The following is a 19,321-nucleotide window of genomic DNA, read 5'->3' as shown; positions in this document are numbered from 1 at the left end:
ATCCTAAAATCTTCTTGCAAAGAGTGGGAGTGAGGAATTAAATAAAACTTTTGAGGTGTTTGTATGCAGATTTATATTTGTAGTTAAAAAATATAAAGGACCAATCCATTCCATCTGCCCCCAGACTGTTGTCAAATGCCTGACACCTTAGAGGCATCATGACAGAGTTGAGTCTTGATGAGAAAGTAGTGTCCCTGTGGATACATTGAGGGAAGATGTTCCCATACATAAGGAGTAGCACAGAATAAGGCATGAAAATGTTTATGAGAAGCTGATAGGGAGAGGTTGCTGCCAATTCTGATCACTTCACTGCTTGTCTACCATGCCACTGTGTATTGAGTTGCTGATGCTAAGCATTATCATGCACAATGGCTGAGAAGAATCAAAGAGATATGATGGGTAAGGTAATATCTTTTATTGGACCAACTTCTGTTGGCGAGGGAGACAAATTTTTGAGCTACACAGAGCTCTTCCTTGGTCTGGGAAATGTACTAAGAGAAGAATCAAGGCCTCTCAAAGGTTTAAAAAAATTGAAGATTCAAACTGAATTCAGAAAGAGAACCATCAAAACGGAGAATGGAACTCTCCCTGAAAGTTCTGTGATGTTGCACAGTTCAGGGACACCATTTTTGATTTCTGCATAGAAGCAAGCTGGTCATAGCTGGGGTAGGAGTTTTGTGGCCCTCTAACTGCACACTTTACTGAGGGGGAAAAAAGAAACTTTTACTTAAAGGGTTAAATTAATTTGAGCCCTGTCATTTCTTCTTTAGGAGGCATGTTGACCCTGGAACTCTGTAAGACACTTGCAACTTCATTTCATTTGTAAATGTGTAATGTGTACTATGTCACTCCTTTTAGAGCATCCTAGAACAGAATCTGAATGGGAAAACAGTTTTGCCTTGAAAATGTTCCTCTTCCAGTTTGTCAACTTAAACAGCTCTATCTTTTATATTGCTTTTTTCCTTGGCAGGTAAGTTATTTTTGGTCATGATTTTATTTTCTAAATATAGGAGGGAAATGAACACCGAACTATTAGTGCTAGATATTTCATTATGGTAATGTATTAAATTGCAGTAAAGAAAATGTTTTAATGTGATAGATAGATGTCAGAATCAGCAACATTTGTGGAACTGAGTATAAACTAAAGCCAAAACTTTCAAACATGGATCTTTAAGATCTTAAAATCTGATTTTTTTCCCAGAGGTGCTGAGCACCTGCTGTTCTCATTGACATCAGTAGGGACTGGGGATGCTCAAAACCTCTGAAAATCAGGCCAGTTATTTAGATACCTAAATACAGATTTGTATCGAACATGCTGATACATTTCAAAAGCTGAATCTAGCTCCATCCCTTTTTGCTCATCTGTCTCCTACTGGTAATGTTTCCTGGAAAACAAATCCTATAACTAGCAATCGCTGTTATCGCAGGATTGGGAGCCAGGATTCCTGGATTCTATTTCTATACCTGTTGCTTATTCACTGTGTAAGCTTGGGCAAGCCTCTTGACCTTGTTTCATTTTCACCATTTTTTAAATAAGTTTGATAATATTTGCCAACCTTACAAGATTGTTGGAAATACTAATTAATTTATGTCTACAAAACATTTTAGTTCTTTGACTAGAACTGCCAAGTTTTATGATGATGGTTCAGTTAAAGACGGAAAAAATAGAAAACCTCTTGCTAAGAATATCATAGAATTACTCTATTTAACTATAAATTACTAAACATATTGAAACAAGCTACAGACAATATTACAATTCATGCTAATTATATTAGACACTTCTTTATGCCATCCATTTTATGTCTTTTATCTTCTTCTGACTTGCTAAATCCAGAGTCCTGTAAGATCCAGAAGTTCCAGTCCTTCATTTCTTTCTCAGGTGAAATTTCCATTGAAGTCATTTGGAATTTTGCCTGAGCAGGGAATTACATATAGAGCTATTAGAACTGTGAGAAGGATTTATTATGAATATCTGTTTGTAACAGAGATTGACCTGAAATGCATACTGCATATCTGAGGCCCCAATCCTGGAGGCTGGATCTGCATGAGCTAATCCCTGTGCTTGTGTGGATCCTCATTGACTGCATGGGTATAATGGTTTGCCTTCCTGGAGCCAGTGCAGAATTGGGAGGCTTGAATTTCTAACATCTCAAAGTTCAGGGAGTATGAATGCAGGGGTTTGTTTCTGCACATTATAGAGTTTGGGGCTACCTGCAAAATGTGGATGTCTGTACCGGTTTGGATTCTGAAATAACTCCTACACCTCTTCCCCTCCATAGTCAAGGCTCTCTTTAGATCTCATATTTTAGCACATGGCCTTCAGCCACTTATCATTTAAACGGTTTATAGTTAACAGGTTTGGTCAATGGATGAAATTCAACAATTCTAGTAATACAAAATATTACTGGAATTTCCATTAAGACACAAAAATTTCATTTCACAGATTTGCAGGCCGTCCAGGAAAATACAACAAACTTTTTAATAGATGGAGACTGGAAGAGGTAAACAATCCCTTTTTTTTTTTTTCTTGTAAAATCTCTGTGCAAAAAGGAAACTCTGGAATATTCAAAAGACATAAACTATAGTCATGTGTAAGATTTATTCTTCCATTAAACTGCAGTGAGGAAGGACATATCTATTTTCCATCGCAGAGGATTGGGAACCAGAAAATGTGGTTTTTCTTCTGAGCTCTCAGTTTTGCTATACAACTTTGGACTGGTGGCTCACCTCTCTGTGCTTCCGTTCCCCTATTAGGGTAGTATTACTGTCTCCTATTCACAATCTCAGAGGCCTGTTAGGCGGCCTAACTCATTAATATTTCTGAGGATCGTTGAGATTCTTGGATGGAAGGCACAAAAGAAGTGCAGCCCATTATTGTTGATAGGTTCTTAAGTTTGCCCTAATGTGAGAGTACTACTTTAAAAATTAAAATTAACTTTTTCAAACCTGGGCATATAAATATGCTAAACCACACCACTTCCCCTGATTTCACTGTGTGTGGGGGGTGGGAGGGGGACTGAGGTTACTCAGCATCTCTGAAAATTAGGCCTCTTCTATTTAGGTTCCTATATATTGATTTAGGAGCCTACCTTTAGACACCCAGGTCTGAAAAAGTTGACATCAATTATTAGCTATGATTGATAGCTCATTACCTAAGTAAAACACACAGTTTGGATAAATTGAAAGGTTTAAGATTCAGAGACTTGCAGCTCCAAGTCAATAGTATGAATTCAGATTAGGTTGTTAGAGGTCAAATATGGCTTCATTCTGTTGCATGTTTATTGGCTGGTGTGAAATGAGTTGGTGGTACCATCCAGAAGATAAGTGTCCATATCACAGCCATTGCCGTTTACAGCAATTTATGGCAGAAAAATTCAATAGGCATGGAGATTTATCCAAATTCTCATTCAAAAAAAGGTCCCCGTCTTGCATGGTTGGCTATATTGGCAGCACGGTAGCTGAAGCAATAGGCATTACCTTTGCCCGTGCTGTACTACTTCTGTGGGTAGTTTAATTCTACAGGTCCATCAGTGTTACCTTTCAAAAGCATTAAAATTCATTTTAACCACTGTTAAGTAAACCATAGAAAAATACACACCATAGCCCATATTTCCTAGAAATATCTTTAAAGTACAGAGGTGAAAGCCTGGCTACATTGAAGTCACTGGCAAAACTCCAGTTGATTTCACCCTAGAAATTTAAATATTTCCTCTTCATCCAGGCTGCACATGTAAAAACCAGGGAAATACTTTAAAATATAAGTGTTTTTAAAATATACATTAATACTAGGGCTGTCAAGCGATTAAAAAAATTTAAAAAATTAATTGCGATTAATCGCACTGTTAAATAATAGAATACCATTTATTTAAATATTTTGGATGTTTTCTACATTTTCAAACATATTTGTTTCAATTAAATACAGAATACAAAATGTACAGTGCTCACTTCATATTTATTTTTGCTTACAGATATTTGCACTGTAAAAGAAATAATATTTTTCAATTCACCTAATTCAAGTACAGTTTGTCTTAGCGATTGGCTCAATAAGAAGTAGGACTGAGTGGACTTGTAGGCTTTCATATTTTACATTGTTTTGTTTTTGAGTGCAGTTATGTAACAAAAAAAAATCTACATTTATAAGTTGCACTTTCATGATAGAGAGATTGCAGTACAGTACTTGTATGCGGTGAATTGAAAAATACTATTTCTTTTTATCATTTTTACAGTGCAAATATTTGTTTTAAAAAATACTATGAAATGAGCACTGTATATTTGGTGTTCTGTGTTGTAATAGAAATCAATCTATTTGAAAATGTAGAAAAACATCCAAAAATATTTAATACATTTCAATTGGTATTCTATTGTTTAACAGTGCGATTAATTGTGATTAATTTTTTTGAATCGCAATTAATTTTTTTTTGAGTTAATCACGTAAGTTAACTGCGATTAATCAACAGCCCTAATTAATACGTAACTTTTTTCCTCTTCCTTCAGTGTCATCCTAGTGGCTGTTTGATAGATCTCTGCTTGCAAATGGGCGTTATCATGGTTTTAAAACAAATGTGGAACAACTTCATGGAACTGGGTTATCCGTAAGTTCACTCATTGAGAGCATTATTTTATTAAAATATGACCATACCCTATGCAACTGTAGGAGAAAAAGGAAAAGTCCAAATGTAGGTGAACGGAGATTATGGCTTTTAAATGTAAATCTTAACTAGCTAAGCAGAAGCATATGTGAACAAATACATGTGAACATATTAAATACTAAATGATTTGTTTTAAATCTCTTGGACTTCATACAAGCCCCAGCCCCTGGTTTTCTGATACATGGACGTGAGTACCAAAGTTTGAATCCATATGTGGATCTCAGTGTTAGAGAGTCACTCAGTATTTCCCAAGATAAGATGATGAGATCTGAAGATTTGGTACAGCTCATTATAGAAAGAGAGGGCCACATGCAGAGTTTGGATCTAGATCCATATTTTACTGAGGATCAGGGATGTTAGGATACAGAGTTCTGGGTCAGACCCCAAATTTGCAACACAGGCTGTACTCCAGACTCTGCTGCAGCATATGAGTTTTTAAAGCCATTTACACATGCACATGGACCTTTGTGCACTCTGAAAATTATAAGCAGCTTATTTTGGGGAGGCTACATTTCTGGAGCCCCTTAATCCAATGGCTGCTAATTTGCATCACAGAGTCTACCCCAACTCATGCTGTGGGGTAGCATACTCCAGACAATCTCCGTGAGCACCTACAACACTTTGAGGGCGGGTGGTTTCTGAGGGGCCCTTTGCCCAGAAAACCATAACTTGCATTCTGATTTCTACCCCAGCCCTAATACTGCACAGCACTATTATGGTGGCATGGTAGCTCCACTAAAGTTAAGGCTGAACCAGCATTTCCACTTTAACAGAGTAGAAAAAGTTCTGCAAAAAAAATCTTTCTTTTGGGTTAAAGTATCATATCAAAATACTCATGGTAGACTGTGCACTACATGACTTTTCTATAACAGTTTGCGTGGGGGGTGAATATTGTTTGAGGTTTGCTATGACTGTTTTATATATGGCCATGTGACTAAAAATTTCAAAATTCCTAATGTTTCCTTCAGACCCCTTTTTTATAGGAACTACAGTACTTTGAGGAGTGAAATTGATAGCTGTGATACTTTGGTTTGTGTAGACAGGATGCAGTGTTGTAGAAAGTTGAATGTTTTCTGTGTTTATTTTTTATGAGAAATATAAGTTACTGTTTTGACTGAAGACAGTATCCTGGCATCACGTTGGTCAATGCTGAACTTACACCAGTCCTTAGTACTAGGCTCTCTTTTTTGGGGTGTTTCGTGATGCTCATTGAAGCCTTTTTGGTCATGCTAATGTTGAATCACAGTTACTTACTTTTATTTGATCACACTGTCCCCTTGTTCCAGAAGCAGATGAGGTTCAGAATCATGGTTACATTATTCTAATGCTGCTGCTTACCAGAGTCTTTCATCTTCCCTCTAGTTAATTAATGCTGTTTTCCATGACAATGTTGCTCAAGTAAAACCTGAGTGTGCGTGTGGATTTTGGAGCACTTTGAAATAACAGCTCTTGAACCAGAAGCTTTGCTCTCAAGGCAATACTTCCAGAGGGATCCCCTGAAGAATACAGGCTGAGAGAGCCACTAATGTGCCCAACACACATTCTCAGAAAGCTGCATAGAGCTGGACTCAAATTCACAGTCATGAGAGCTGCTTATGTTCCATTCCAGACTTTACCCTGACACTTTTTTTTTTCTATGTTGCTTTCCTCAAAAAGGCAGAGTTCAGTTCCATGCAGGTGACATCAGTTTTGGAAGGATAAGAGCCATAGTTTGAGCCCCAGATATGCGCAAGAAAAATTGTTATAAGAACCATAAAATGTTTGTCATCTGACTTTGTGGGGAGGCTCTATCCCAGGAACCTCTTGCTTGGATGACCTCAAATTTGGACCACTAACCCTGCCCCCAGATCCCCACGTGGCAGAGCAATTCATCAAGTTGGTCTCAGCAAGCATGTGGATTTTTGAGCACTTTGGCTGTTAAACAGTAAGCTAGTCTTCACGTTAACTAGAGTGGTGCCCCTGTCCCTCTATAAAACAATCCGTGCTCTGGGACCGAAAAAGGATTCCTCTCACCAGTTTCTTGTTTTGAATGTTAGCTTTACAAACACAAGTGGAGAGCACAAAAGCGCAGTTTGAGAAAACATTAAAAAGACGCTGATCCCCTCCCCTGTAGGATGGATGCTGTAAATAAAGTAAATGGAATTTAAATTATCTAGTCTCTCTAAAATAGCCATTTCAAAAAACTTTTTTCCTTGTTATTGCACCTCCCCCATCAGATGCTGTGGGTTTGTTGTTCCCAGGAACAGCATTAACTGCTGTTCAGCAATAAGGGTTTATGGAATACTTGAGCCTTTTGAATTGTTTCATGTTGTTTAAAATTAATTATCTTTCACAACTTTATTGTGCAGCTTCTAAACGGAACAGTTAGGCCAAGATTTTTAAAATCTTTAAGACATTGGAAGAATATACTACATTTCTTGTGACACATCAAAGTATAGTCCAGAGCTCTAACCTTGAAACCCTGTCCAAAAAGCTGTGTTCGTTGTGTGCCAGCAACCTGATAAAAACTTTTGGGGCACTATACAGTTGCTGCTAGACCTGAAACACTCAATAGAACAAAGGTACACAGGGTATTAGACTTCCTGTCTTCCCAGTTCAGCCAGTATCTTAATTTCTTTATCTCACAAATATTTGAGAACAAGCTTCCTTAGTTTATTATTTCCCCTTTCACAAAGCAGTAGTCTGGGAATTCAGACAAGGCCTTTGTTTATCCTTGAGGCCTTTTCAGCAGCAAAAGAAAGGGTGTGTGACAAAGGATAAACTGGATTTAGAAATGAATACGAGCAGATTGACAAACCTAATAGAAACACTTTCCAGCACAGTCCCTTTTCAATGAAGTGTGAATTTTGCCTCCCTAAAGTGTGTGTTCAAGTGACTTCCAAACCAGAACACACAATTGCAGTCTCTGATTTCCAGCTGCCCAAGTTGAAATAATACTTAGCACTCACATAACCATTTTCATTCATCTGAGAAGCTTTGTACAATCTTTAGCTGATTTTTATTATTATTAACAACTCCCCCATCAGATAACCATTGCATAGCATCATAAGGGCTGGTCACAATCCTGCCTTATATTTGTGGTTTCACCAAAACCTTGTTAAAGACGCATCCTTGCTACAGGAGAAAACAATATTCTTTAACAAGTACTCTTTCAAGAAGGCTCTGTGACATTAAAAAAAAATCTCTTTAGGTTTGTGCATTGAAAACATCACCCCACTATAAGGGGCCCTTCAGTTGAAATTAAATCCTTAATGTGAAGCTTAAGTTGCATGTAAGGTCTTGTAAAGGCTCTCTGCTCTGGCTTGAATATGATCTCCTAAGAATTTTGAGGAATGCTCGTGAGAAAGTATCTCCACAGGTATGCACTCTCAGGTAGCTTGCAACAGTTCAAAATTGGCCTAGGATGCTAACTCATGATGATATCCGTGAATATTGTAAATTCTTGAACAGGCACCGCCAGTGATATCACAAGCTCGATGATCTGTCTGTCTAATGTAGGTTACTACAGAACTGGTGGTCACGACGCAAGATCAAGAAAGGAGGGCAGTTATTGGAGCATAAAATTTCACTACCTCAATGGGAAAAAGATTGGAATCTGCAGCCAATGAATCTCCATGGCTTAATGGATGAGTACTTAGAGATGGGTGAGCAAATGTACAGCAATATGCAGTTTTCTTATGGAACTCAGCAGCAGTTCAAAGCTTTTCCTTTTTAAGGCCGCATTTGTTTGCATTTTCTAATCTGGCAATCTGTTGTTAGTTTTACAGTTTGGCTTTACCACCATCTTTGTTGCTGCCTTCCCACTGGCACCTCTCCTGGCATTGCTTAACAATATTATAGAAATAAGACTAGATGCTTACAAGTTTGTTACCCAGTGGAGGAGACCTATGCCTGCAAGAGCAACAGATATAGGTAAGATATAGGTAAGAGAGCACAATGATGATGCGCAGTCATTGTACTACCGGCTTGTGTTTTATTCTCTTAAAATGCTAATGCCATGAAAAGTTTAAAAATAACTGAAAGGAAGTGGGTATAACAGGTTAACTACAAATATCAACAATGGCCAAAATGTTAAACAAAAGGAATCTGAAGTTAGGCTTTAAAACCAGATTTTATCATCTAAATAAATGACTTTGTTTTTCAAAAGTACTGAGCACCAACAATTCCCAGTGAGAGATCATTGTGTTGAACTCTAAAATGTGGCTTTAAAGGCCCACCATTAGGCTACTTCAGTGGTTCCCAAACTTGTTCGGCCGCTTGTGCAGGGAAAGCCCCTGGCGGGCTGGCCCGGTTTGTTTACCTGCCGCGTCCACAGGTTCGGCCAATTGCAGCTCCCAGTGGTCGTGGTTCACTGCTCCAGGCCAATGGGAGCTGCTGGAAGCGGCGGCCAGTACGTCCCTCGGCCCGCGCCACTTCCAGCAGCTCCCATTGGCCTGGAGCAGCAAACTGCGGCCACTGGGAGCCGAGATCAGCCAAACCTGCTGACGTGGTAGGTAAACAAACCGCCCGGCCCGCCAGGGGCTTTCCCTGCACAAGCGGCCGAACAAGTTTGGGAACCACTGGGCTACTTATTGGAAAAAAAAGAAAAAACCTCTGGGCCTAAAATGATATCTAAAATTACTGAATATCAGTGGTTTCAGAGTAGCAGCCGTGTTAGTCTGTATCTGCAAAAACAACAGGAGAACTTGTGGCACCTTAGAGACTAATGCTCAAATTAGTCTCTAAGGTGCCACAAGTACTCCTGTTCTTTTTTGAATATCAATGGACTTTCAAAGCAGAAGCTCTGCGATGTTTAAGAGCTAAACTGACTGAGTCCTGACATAAGGAGATGATACTCTTTGGCCATAAGTAGAATTCAAGCTGGATTTAAGTCTCTTTTTGCCACTTTTTAGTGGCTTATACTTGGGTCTTCCTGGTTATACTTTTGGCACTAAGTTATACCTTGTTAAAGTTTACAGAGAAAGTGGTCTGCTGCACTGAAGATGTACTATTGATATAATTGAGAATGATCAGGAAGCAGTGATGTTAACATACAGCTGTGAGGGGTTCTCTGAGACAGATTGACAGCACATCTCAAATCACCCTGATAAGGAGTAACACAGGTTTATGATTGGTGTCAGCCTGTGGAATTTCTAGCCTTTCTGCTTGATCTAAGAGTTACTGTAAGTAGGAGACAGTATTTGTATCCCATATAGTTCAGCAGCATTCACAATAAACATTTTCTTCCCTACTGATCTCCATTATAACAATTCTTTGTTTCCTCGTCTTCACTCTCTTGAAACGACCATCCTTTTTGAGTTTCATATACTTACAAGGTAATAGTTTTAAACGGTATCCCAGATTTGGGTGTTTGGGATTTACAGATTGGATCTAAAACTAGAAGGAGCCAATTGTGTGACTCTAGTTCGGACACAGCCCATGATGGCAAAATTCTTGGGAAGTTTAGCTTAATCCAAGTCTGGATCTGAACATAGCTTTTTTGGCACAGTGATTGTGTTTCTCAGTAAACAAGAAAAATAGTATAAAAAGAATGTTCTTATTCTTTCAATTGATTCTTCTTTCTCTTAGGTATCTGGTATGGAATCCTTGAAGGAATTGGAGTCCTGGCTGTCATAACTAATGCATTTGTTATTGCAATTACTTCTGACTATATCCCACGTTTTGTCTATGCATACAAATATGGCCCTTGTACAGATGAAGGATACAGACAGGAAAAGTAATTCAGACGTTTTCTATACATTTTTTTTTTTTTGGCAGACATTAACTTTATCTTGCTGTGGAAGTGAATTTTTCCCCATTGTCCTTCCTGCAATCTGTACATTGGATCAGTAGTATTTTGTCCTTTATAGTTACACAAACCTGACTGTATCACAGTTTCCTAAGCAACTTCCACAGAGATTTCTACTTAAAATAAAATCATGCTTTTCTTTCCAAAATCCCTTCACCAGAGTGAAATACGGTGACTGGTTTAAACATGAACAGAGGAGATGAATGGGACAAATGAAACATGCACATAGGCTCATGTAAAATTTAAGTATGTAGCAACAAGAACTGATATCTGTAGTGTGTGTTAGCACTTTGGCCATTCAACATTTAATTTGTATAATTTATTATAGCAGAGGAGGAAATGTGAAATAAACAAATTCAGGCTAGTTACAAAAGTTATAGTCCTGGATTTTTCAAGTGCTTTTGATGATCATTTCAGAAAAAGACGGTTCATAACCCTAACCTGGAAATTATGCAGACAGACTGCTGAGATAAGGATAAAATTGTATTTCACATGGGGGAGAAGTTTTCAAAAACTTTGTGTCTTTGAAGTTGTTTTCTTTCTCAAATAAATAATCAAACATGAATTTGAATCAAAGTTACATACAAGATGTCATAAATATGAAGGGTAACCACCTTTCTGTATACAGTGCTCTAAAATCCCTCCTTACCTACGCTGCTAAGAATAAGCTTAGGGGGTCTTTCATGCGGGTTCCCACATCTGTACCCTAGAGTTCAGAGTGGGGAAGGAACCCTGACATGGTGGCAGAGCGGTGGGATCATTTTGAACCAGAGATCATTTTGAACCTAAAGCACAGACCTGAAGAGGTTTTTTTTAAAGCTGAGAGCAGCTAGAGGGTTTTCTGTCTATTTGCCTGGAGACAGAGGTATTAGTTTTTTTACAAAGGGATTTTTCTTTTTTGAGCTGGAGTTTTCTCTACCCTAAAAGCAGGGTAGTTAACCTCCTGCAGGGAAATTCACAAGTTTTGGGGTTTTTTTTCCTAACTACCCGATATAGCTAAAGTTAAGCACAAGAAAGCAGGAAAATGACTACCAGTGAAGCAGCTAATAAACTAGAGCTGGCCAGATTCGAAGCTGAAGAGAAACCAAAAGACCATGATAGCCAGGTGGCCTTAAGGCACTTGGAGATGGAGGCAGAAAAAGCCAGGGTGGAGGCAGAGGAAGCGGCCCACAAGAGAGCTGTGGAGGAGAAAGAAAAAAAGAGGAAGCATGCTCTGGAGATTGAGAAGGCAAGAATATACCAACCAACCCTAGCAATCCTTCTCCAGGTACCACTTCCCAACCCAGAAAGTTCCCCACCTACAAGGCAGGCAATGATACCGAGGCCTTCTTAGAAAACTTTGAAAGGGTTTGCCTTGGATACAGCATCTCTACAGACCAGTACATGGTAGAGCTGAGGCCGCAGCTCAGTGGACCCTTAGCTGAGGTGGCGGCTGAAATGCCTAAGGAACCCATGAACAGTTATGAACTTTTTAAAACCCAGGTGAGAGTCAGAATGGGGCTAACACCCGAGCATTGCCGTCGGCGGTTCTGGAAACCAGACGTGTCATTTACCCAACATGCCTACCACATTGTGAAACATTGGGATGCCTGGATATTAGGAGCAAGTGTTAAATCTCCAGAAGACTTGCCCTTCCTAATGCAAATGGAGCAGTTCTTAGAGGGTGTTCCTGGGGAAATAGAAAGGTACATCCTAGATGGGAAGCCCAAAACTGTAATCAAGGTGGGGAGATTGGAGCCAAATGGGTGGAGGTGGCAGAAAAGAGAAAAACTAGTAGCAGTTAGAGCGAATATCAGAAGGGGCAACCCGAAACAAAACCCTATCACCAGGGGCAACCCAAGATCCCACCTACATCCCAAGGAAAACCTCAGACACCTTATCGTCCCACCATACCATTCTCCAGCAACCCACCTCTCCCCAGTGACCAGTCAACTGGGCAATGTTTTAAATGTAATGAGCTGAGGCAAGTGAAGGCCAACTGCCCCAAGAACCCCAACAGATTACAGTTCATTGCACTGGAGTCACACCAAAGGTCCTCAGGCCCAGGTGCCTCCCAGATACCCTTAGAGTGAAGGGAAACTGTGAGTGTGGGCGGGAAGAAGGTTATAGCATGGAGGGACACTGGAGCACAGGTGTCAGCTATCCATCAATCCTTAGTGGACCCCAACTTGATCAACCAAGAGGCCCAAGTGATGATTCAACCCTTCAAGTCCAACTCTTTCGATTTGCCTACAGCCAAGTTGCCTGTCCAGTACGAGGGCTGGTCAGGAATGTGGACTTTTGCAGTCTGTGATGATTATCCCATTCCCATGCTGCTGGGGGAAGACTTGGCCAACCATTTAAAGCTGGCCAAGAGGGTGGGAATGGTCACACGCAGCCAGACTAAGCAAGCTTCCACACCTATCCCTGTTCCTGAGCCTTCCACCAGGGCCCTGTCTGTGTTACCAGAGACCCAGATGGAGGTGGTGGAACTGGATCCCCTGCCAACAACTGCAATGGCAGCAGTGGATCCAGTCCCAGAGACCCAGCCAAAGCCAGTCCCCAAACCAAAACTGGGGAAGCAACCAGCACCAGAACCATTGCCAGCACTGAGTTCAGTGCTTGCAAACCCATCTACAGCTCCAACACCAGGGGGCACCACCAAGCCTGCACTAACAGCAGCAGCAGATGAGCCTACACAAAAGGCTCAGCCAGAGCCTGAAATACACCACAGTGCACTAGCAGAGAGCAGTTCACCATCAACAGAAACAGCACCATCACCGGCATCGCTTCCAGAGGGACCAAGCCCAGGTCTACAATCCAGTGAGGAACTGATGTCTCCAGCATCAAAGGAACAGTTCCAGGCCAAACAGGAAGCAGGAAGCCTCCAGAGATCTTGGACGGAGGCACGGAGCAAACCACTGCCTCTCAACTCTTCTAATCGATCCCGGTTTGTTGTAGAAAGAAGACTTTTATATAAGGAAACTCTTTCTGGTAGGCACCAGGAAAACTGGAATCCTCAGAGACAGTTGGTAGTTCCAACTAAGTACCGGGAAAAGCTCTTGAGCTTAGCCCACAATCATCCTAGTAGCCATGCTGGGGTGAACAGGACCAAAGACCATTTGGGGAGGTCATTCCACTGGGAGGGAATGGGCAAGGATGTTTCTGCCTATGTCCGATCTTCTGAGGTATGCCAAAGAGTGGGAAAACCCCAAGACCAGGTCAAAGCCCCTCTCCAGCCACTCCCCATCATTGAGGTTCCATTTCAGCAAGTAGCTGTAGATATTCTAGGTCCTTTTCCAAAAAAGACATCCAGAGGAAAGCAGTCCATATTGACTTTCATGGATTTTGCCCCCCCAGTGGCCGGAAGCAGTAGCTCCAAGCAACACCAGGGCTAAAAGTGTGTGCCAGGCACTAACAGACATTTTTGCCAGGGTAGGTTGGCCCTCCTACATCCTCACAGATGTAGGAACTAATTTCCTGGCAGGAACTATGGAAAGCCTTTGGGAAGCTCATGGGGTAAATCACTTGGTTGCCACCCCTTACCACCATCAAATAAATGGCATGGTGGAGAAGTTTAATGGAACTTTGGGGGCCATGATACGTAAATTCATAAATGAGCACTCCAGTGATTAGGACCTAGTCTTGCAGCAGTTGCTCTTTGCTTACAGAGCTGTACCACATCCCAATTTAGGGTCTTCACCATTTGAACTTGTATATGGCCGCGAGGTTAAGGGGCCATTACAGTTGGTGAAACAGCAATGGGAGGGGTTTACACCTTCTCCAGGAACTAACATTCTGTACTTTGTAACCAACCTAAAAACACCCTCCATGCCTCTTTAGCCCTTGCTAAAGAAAACCTAAAAGATGCTCAAAAAGAGCAAAAAGCCTGGTATGATAAACATGCCAGAGAGCGTTCCTTCAAAGTCTTAAAGGCGCTCCAGGCCCATAAAATGGAAGCATCGTGGGAAGGGCCATTCACGGTCCAAGAGCGCCTGGGAGCTGTTAATTATCTCATAGCATTCCCCACATCCAACCAAAAGCCTAAGGTGTACCATATTAATTCTCTAAAGCCCTTTCATTCCAGAGAATTAAAGGTTTGTCAGTTTACAGCCCAGGGAGGAGATGACGCTGGGTGGCCTGAAGGTGTCTGCTATGAAGGGAAAAGCGCTGGTGGTGTGGAAGAGGTGAACCTCTCCATGACCCTTGGGCGTATGCAGCAACAGCAGATCAAGGAGATGTGCACTAGCTATGTGCCGACGTTCTCAGCCACCCCAGGACTGGCTGAACGGGCATACCACTCCATTGACACAGGTAATGCTCACCCAATTAGATCCCAACCTTACTGGGTGTCTTCTCAAGCTAAAACTGCTATAGAATGGGAGAGCCAGGATATGCTACAGATGAGTGTAATCCACCCCTCCCTCAGTGCATGGGCATCTCCAGTGGTTCTAGTTCCCAAAACAGATGGGGAGATACGTTTTTGCATGGACTACTATAAGCTAAATGCTGTAACTCACCCAGACAACTATCCAATGCCACACACAGATGAACTATTGGAGAAACTTGGATGGGACCAGTTCATCTCTACCTTGGACTTAACCAAGGGGTACTGGAAGGTACCACTCGATGAATCCGCCAAGGAAAGGTCAGCCTTCATCACGCATGTTGGGCTGTATGAATTTAATGTGCTCCCTTTCGGGCTGCGGAATGCACCCACCACCTTCCAAAAACTTGTAGATGGTCTCCTAGCAGAATTGGGAGAATATGCAGTCGCCTACCTTGCCAATGTGGCCATATTTTTGGATTCCTGGGCAGAACACCTGGAATATCTACAAAAAGTCTTCGAGCACATAAGGGAGGCAGGACTAACTGTTCAGGCTAAGAAGTGTCAAATAGGCCTAAACAGAGTGACTTACCTTGGACACCAGGTGGGGAAAGGAACTATCAACTATAGGCCGAAGTGGATGCTATCCAAAAGTGGCCTGTCCCAAAGTCAAAGAAACAGGTCCAATCCTTCTTAGGCTTGGCCGGATATTACAGGCGGTTTGTACTGCAATTCAGCCAAATCGCCACCCCACTGACAGACCTAACCAAAAAGAAACACCCAAATGCAGTTCAGTGGACCAAAGAGTGTCAGAAGGCCTTTAACCAGCTTAAATCGACACTCATGTCTGACTCTGTGCTAAGGGCCCCAGACTTTGACAAACCATTCCTAGTAACCACAGATGCGTCCGAGCGTGGTGTGGGAGCAGTCTTAATGCAGGAAGGACTGAATCAAGAGTTCCATCCTGTCGTGTTTCTCAGCAAGAAGGTGTCTGAGAGGCAAAGCCACTGGTCAATCAGTGAAAAGGAATGTTACACCATTGTCTACGGTCTGGAAAAGCTAAGCCCCTACTTTTGGGGACAGCGTTTCCACCTGAGAACTGACCATGCGTCACTACAGTGGCTTCATACCGTCAAGGGAAATAACAAAAAACTTATTTGGTGGAGTTTAGCTCTCCAAGATTTTGATTTCAACATACAACACATTTCGGGCTTCTAACAAAGTGGCTGATGCACTCTCCCGTGAAAGTTTCCCAGAATCAACTGGTCCAAATCGTCCTTAAGATGTGGAAGCTATTCTTAGTCTTTATACACTAAGTAGTATATTTAGAGGTGCATGTGTCTTATTAACTCTGTTTTCTCCTAGAGCTCCAGGAAGAAATCACAGCCAGTGTTTCACCCTATCTGTGATTTGGGGAGCGTGTCATAAATATAGAGGGAAGGGTAACCACCTTTCTGTACACAGTGCTATAAAATCCTTCCTGGCCAGAGGCAACATCCTGTTACCTGTAAAGGGTTAAGAAGCTCAGCTAACCTGGCTGGCACCTGACCCAAAGGGCCAATAAGGAGACAAGATAATTTCAAATCTTGGGGGGCAAGGAGGGGTTTTGTTTGTGGTCTTTGTTTATGTGGTTGATCTCTCTTGGGACAGAGAGAGGCCAGACAGAAATCCGTCTTCTCCAACCCATCCTAATCCAAGCCTCCAATATTGCAACCAGTATAGGTAAGCCAGGCAAGGCGGGTTAGTTTATCTTTTGTTTTATGTGAATTTTCCCTGTGTGGAGGGAGGTTTATTCCTGTTTTCTGTAACTTTAAGATTTTGCCAGAGGGGGATCCTCTGTGTTTTGAATCTGAATACCCTGTAAAGTATTTTCCATCCTGATTTTACAGAGATGATTTTTACCTTTCTTTTTTTTTTAATAAAATCCTTCTTTGAAGAACCTGATTGATTTTTCCATTGTTCCAAGATCCAGGGGTTTGGGTGTTTCATGATTTAGTAACAAATTGGTTAGGATATTATTCTCAAGCCTCCCCAGGAAAGGGGGTGTTTAGGGCTGGGGGGGGGTATTTTGGGGAAAGACGTCTCGAAGTGGTCTCTTTCCCTGTTCTTTGTTTAAAACGCTTGGTAGTGGCAGCATACTGTTCAAGGACAAGGCAAAGTTTGTACCTTGGGGAAGTTTTTAACCTACGCTGGTAAGAATAAGCTTAGGGGGTCTTTCATGCAGGTCCCCACATCTGTACCCTAGAGTTTAGAGTGGGGAAGGGAACCTTGACGCAAGAGTTATTATTCACATAAATGTCTGATTTGCTTCATCTTGGCCTTGTGGTAATGAGTTCTGCAGGTTAATGAGAACAGTGATTACTTTCTTGTAGCTGTGAGTGCCACAAGTTAATTACATATCTATGTTCAGTAGTGAAGCATTAGTCTATTCAGTTTTACTGTGAAATAAAGGGACTAGCATGACATGATTTTTGACTTGTTTGGCTGCTCATCAGTGTGGATCATGTTGAGATAGCCAGCCAAAAATAAGCCCAGGACAATGAGCACAGTCACAGCAGTAATATTTTTGCTACTGGAATTAATTCCTCAACATTCAGGTTTTAACGTTTGGGGAGGGTTGTTCCGTCCCATCCATCACCCAGGATAAAAATAGAAGAGGTGAAATTTGAAATGAAAAAGTTGTCGTTTTCACTGATCAGAGTTCATTTTGCTAAAATTGGTTCAGCGTTTAAGTGCTCATTAAAAGTAATGACTAGCTAGAAAATTGTTTCTTTGTTTAGTGTTCATGGCTGGTACCTCACATTTTCTAAAATGCCAGCTGACAACTTGATTTATTGTGCTTTGGCTTGAAAGCTACACATTCAATAGGGGGTATGTTAAAATTAACTTTGTAAATATATTTTGTGATTTTATTGTGTTTCCTTCCTTTATAGTTTTGTTTGTGATTTTAAAAGATGTTGTCATTGATGCAATAAATACCCCCTTGTTTCTGGGAGACGACTTTTGTTTTAACTTTGTTCTGTTCTTTATAGTTTCCTCTTGCCTGGTTTCTTGGGTTTTCACCAACTCTTGTATGGTCATAATTTCCTTCCTCCTTGTCAGTGTCCCCTTTGGCCTTTCTCATCATTGGTCAGGGGGTGGAGTTCAGGAGGTGCTGGATTAGATAGGATAGATTCTGGCCTCACTAGATTTGATAAATAATCCTCATAAATTGTTGTTACACTGGATATTGCTACTAATGCTGATGGCCCATTTAGGGGCGGTGAAAGCTCCTCCCTTCAGCATGCCACTTAATATGCACTTATTTTTGTCACATAAAGTCACAAAACCATTCAATTCACAGTGAATTCAGTGGGAGTCTTAACATAGTCTTCAGTGGTAACTGGGCCATGCTTCATGATAGCAGACTGCTCACTAAAATTATGCTATGGCTCTTTCTAATTTACTCCCCTACACCACTGACAGTAGGAGGAGGCAAAAGGCATTCTTTTTTAATACGCATCTTTTCACAGGACCAAATTGTGGTTTTCTATGAGGATGACGACAGACTTCCAGTTTAAAAGAAAACTAACTTAAGGAGTAGATGGCTCCTTAAGTTTTTCAGGGACTTATAGAACCTTTCACGTCTAGGGTCATCAGTCTGTATGTAGTTCCTGTTGGTAATGACCAAAAATTGTTGCCATCAGATGGCGCTTTGCTATCTGTGAAAAGCAGTTTGGTGCTCTCCGTTTTGTTCTGAGCGGGTAAGAGTCCAGATCATAAAAGTCACCATCACGTTGGCATTATTTGGCTCCATTATCAGCAGAATCTGCAAGGAGACTGAACTGCATTTACTCTCTTTACAGGAGGTCCCTTCAGGTTCAGGTATTTTGGCAGGACATTGCAGAGAACCTTGCTTTGCTACTGACTGTGCTGTATGTGTTCATTGAATAAACAATGAAAATCAGCATCCAACTCCTTTTGAAAGCATAAAATTCATTTTAAAAAATGAGGGTGTGAGGGTTTATCCCTGAAACATCCATTGGCTTTATGGCAGTCTTTCAGCTAAAAACCTAGCCACTCAATAATAATAATAATAATAATTAATAAATAATAAAAAAATAATCCAGTAAAAGATTTGGAAGACATACCATAGACCTTGACATGCATTGGTGATGGTGGGGGATGTGTGAAACACGTTTTGCATGCACAATCTGCGATAAGCAGTTGCTGTTTGCAGAAAATATTGAGATTGTGTCTTTTCCTTCCAGATGTTTAAAGGGATATGTCAACAGTAGTTTATCAGTATTTGATCTGAATGAGCTTGGTATGGGATACTCAGGATACTGCAGGTATGTGTTAAAAGCGCAACTTGTTTATCTCTATATTGAGATGCTCCTTGTTCTTTGAGAATATTTCATTCTAACGGAAATTGACATCTATAACTCAAGGGTTTAAGTTACTCTCAGAAAACAGTTTCTTTTATTATTTTTGTTTATTAGCATTTCCTTATAAGCTTGTTTCACCACTCTATGGGGAGGCAGTGTGGCCTAGTGGATAGAGCACTGAACTGGGACTCTGGAGACAAGACCTCAATTC

General features: G+C 41.0%; 1 protein-coding gene across 7 annotated transcripts in view; it reads left to right on the top strand.

The window, feature by feature from the left end:
- The window catches only part of ANO3 (anoctamin 3), a 390,571-nt gene that overhangs the window by 362,489 nt on the left and 8,761 nt on the right, over positions 1 to 19,321 (top strand). For all 7 annotated transcript variants that reach the window (XM_078853244.1, XM_073347804.2, XM_078853245.1 and 4 more), the window contains 7 exons: positions 859 to 970; positions 2,444 to 2,501; positions 4,495 to 4,592; positions 8,148 to 8,293; positions 8,409 to 8,561; positions 10,218 to 10,365; positions 18,994 to 19,074. In XM_078853244.1, the coding sequence (XP_078709370.1) occupies positions 859 to 970; positions 2,444 to 2,501; positions 4,495 to 4,592; positions 8,148 to 8,293; positions 8,409 to 8,561; positions 10,218 to 10,365; positions 18,994 to 19,074 (796 nt within the window). The remainder of the gene's footprint in view (positions 1 to 858; positions 971 to 2,443; positions 2,502 to 4,494; positions 4,593 to 8,147; positions 8,294 to 8,408; positions 8,562 to 10,217; positions 10,366 to 18,993; positions 19,075 to 19,321) is intronic.

Source organism: Lepidochelys kempii, chromosome 6 (genome assembly GCF_965140285.1).
Source record: "Lepidochelys kempii isolate rLepKem1 chromosome 6, rLepKem1.hap1, whole genome shotgun sequence".
Lineage (NCBI taxonomy): Eukaryota > Metazoa > Chordata > Testudines > Cheloniidae > Lepidochelys > Lepidochelys kempii.
Note: the sequence above shows the minus strand (reverse complement) of the source record. Positions and strands in the feature narration are given on the sequence as shown.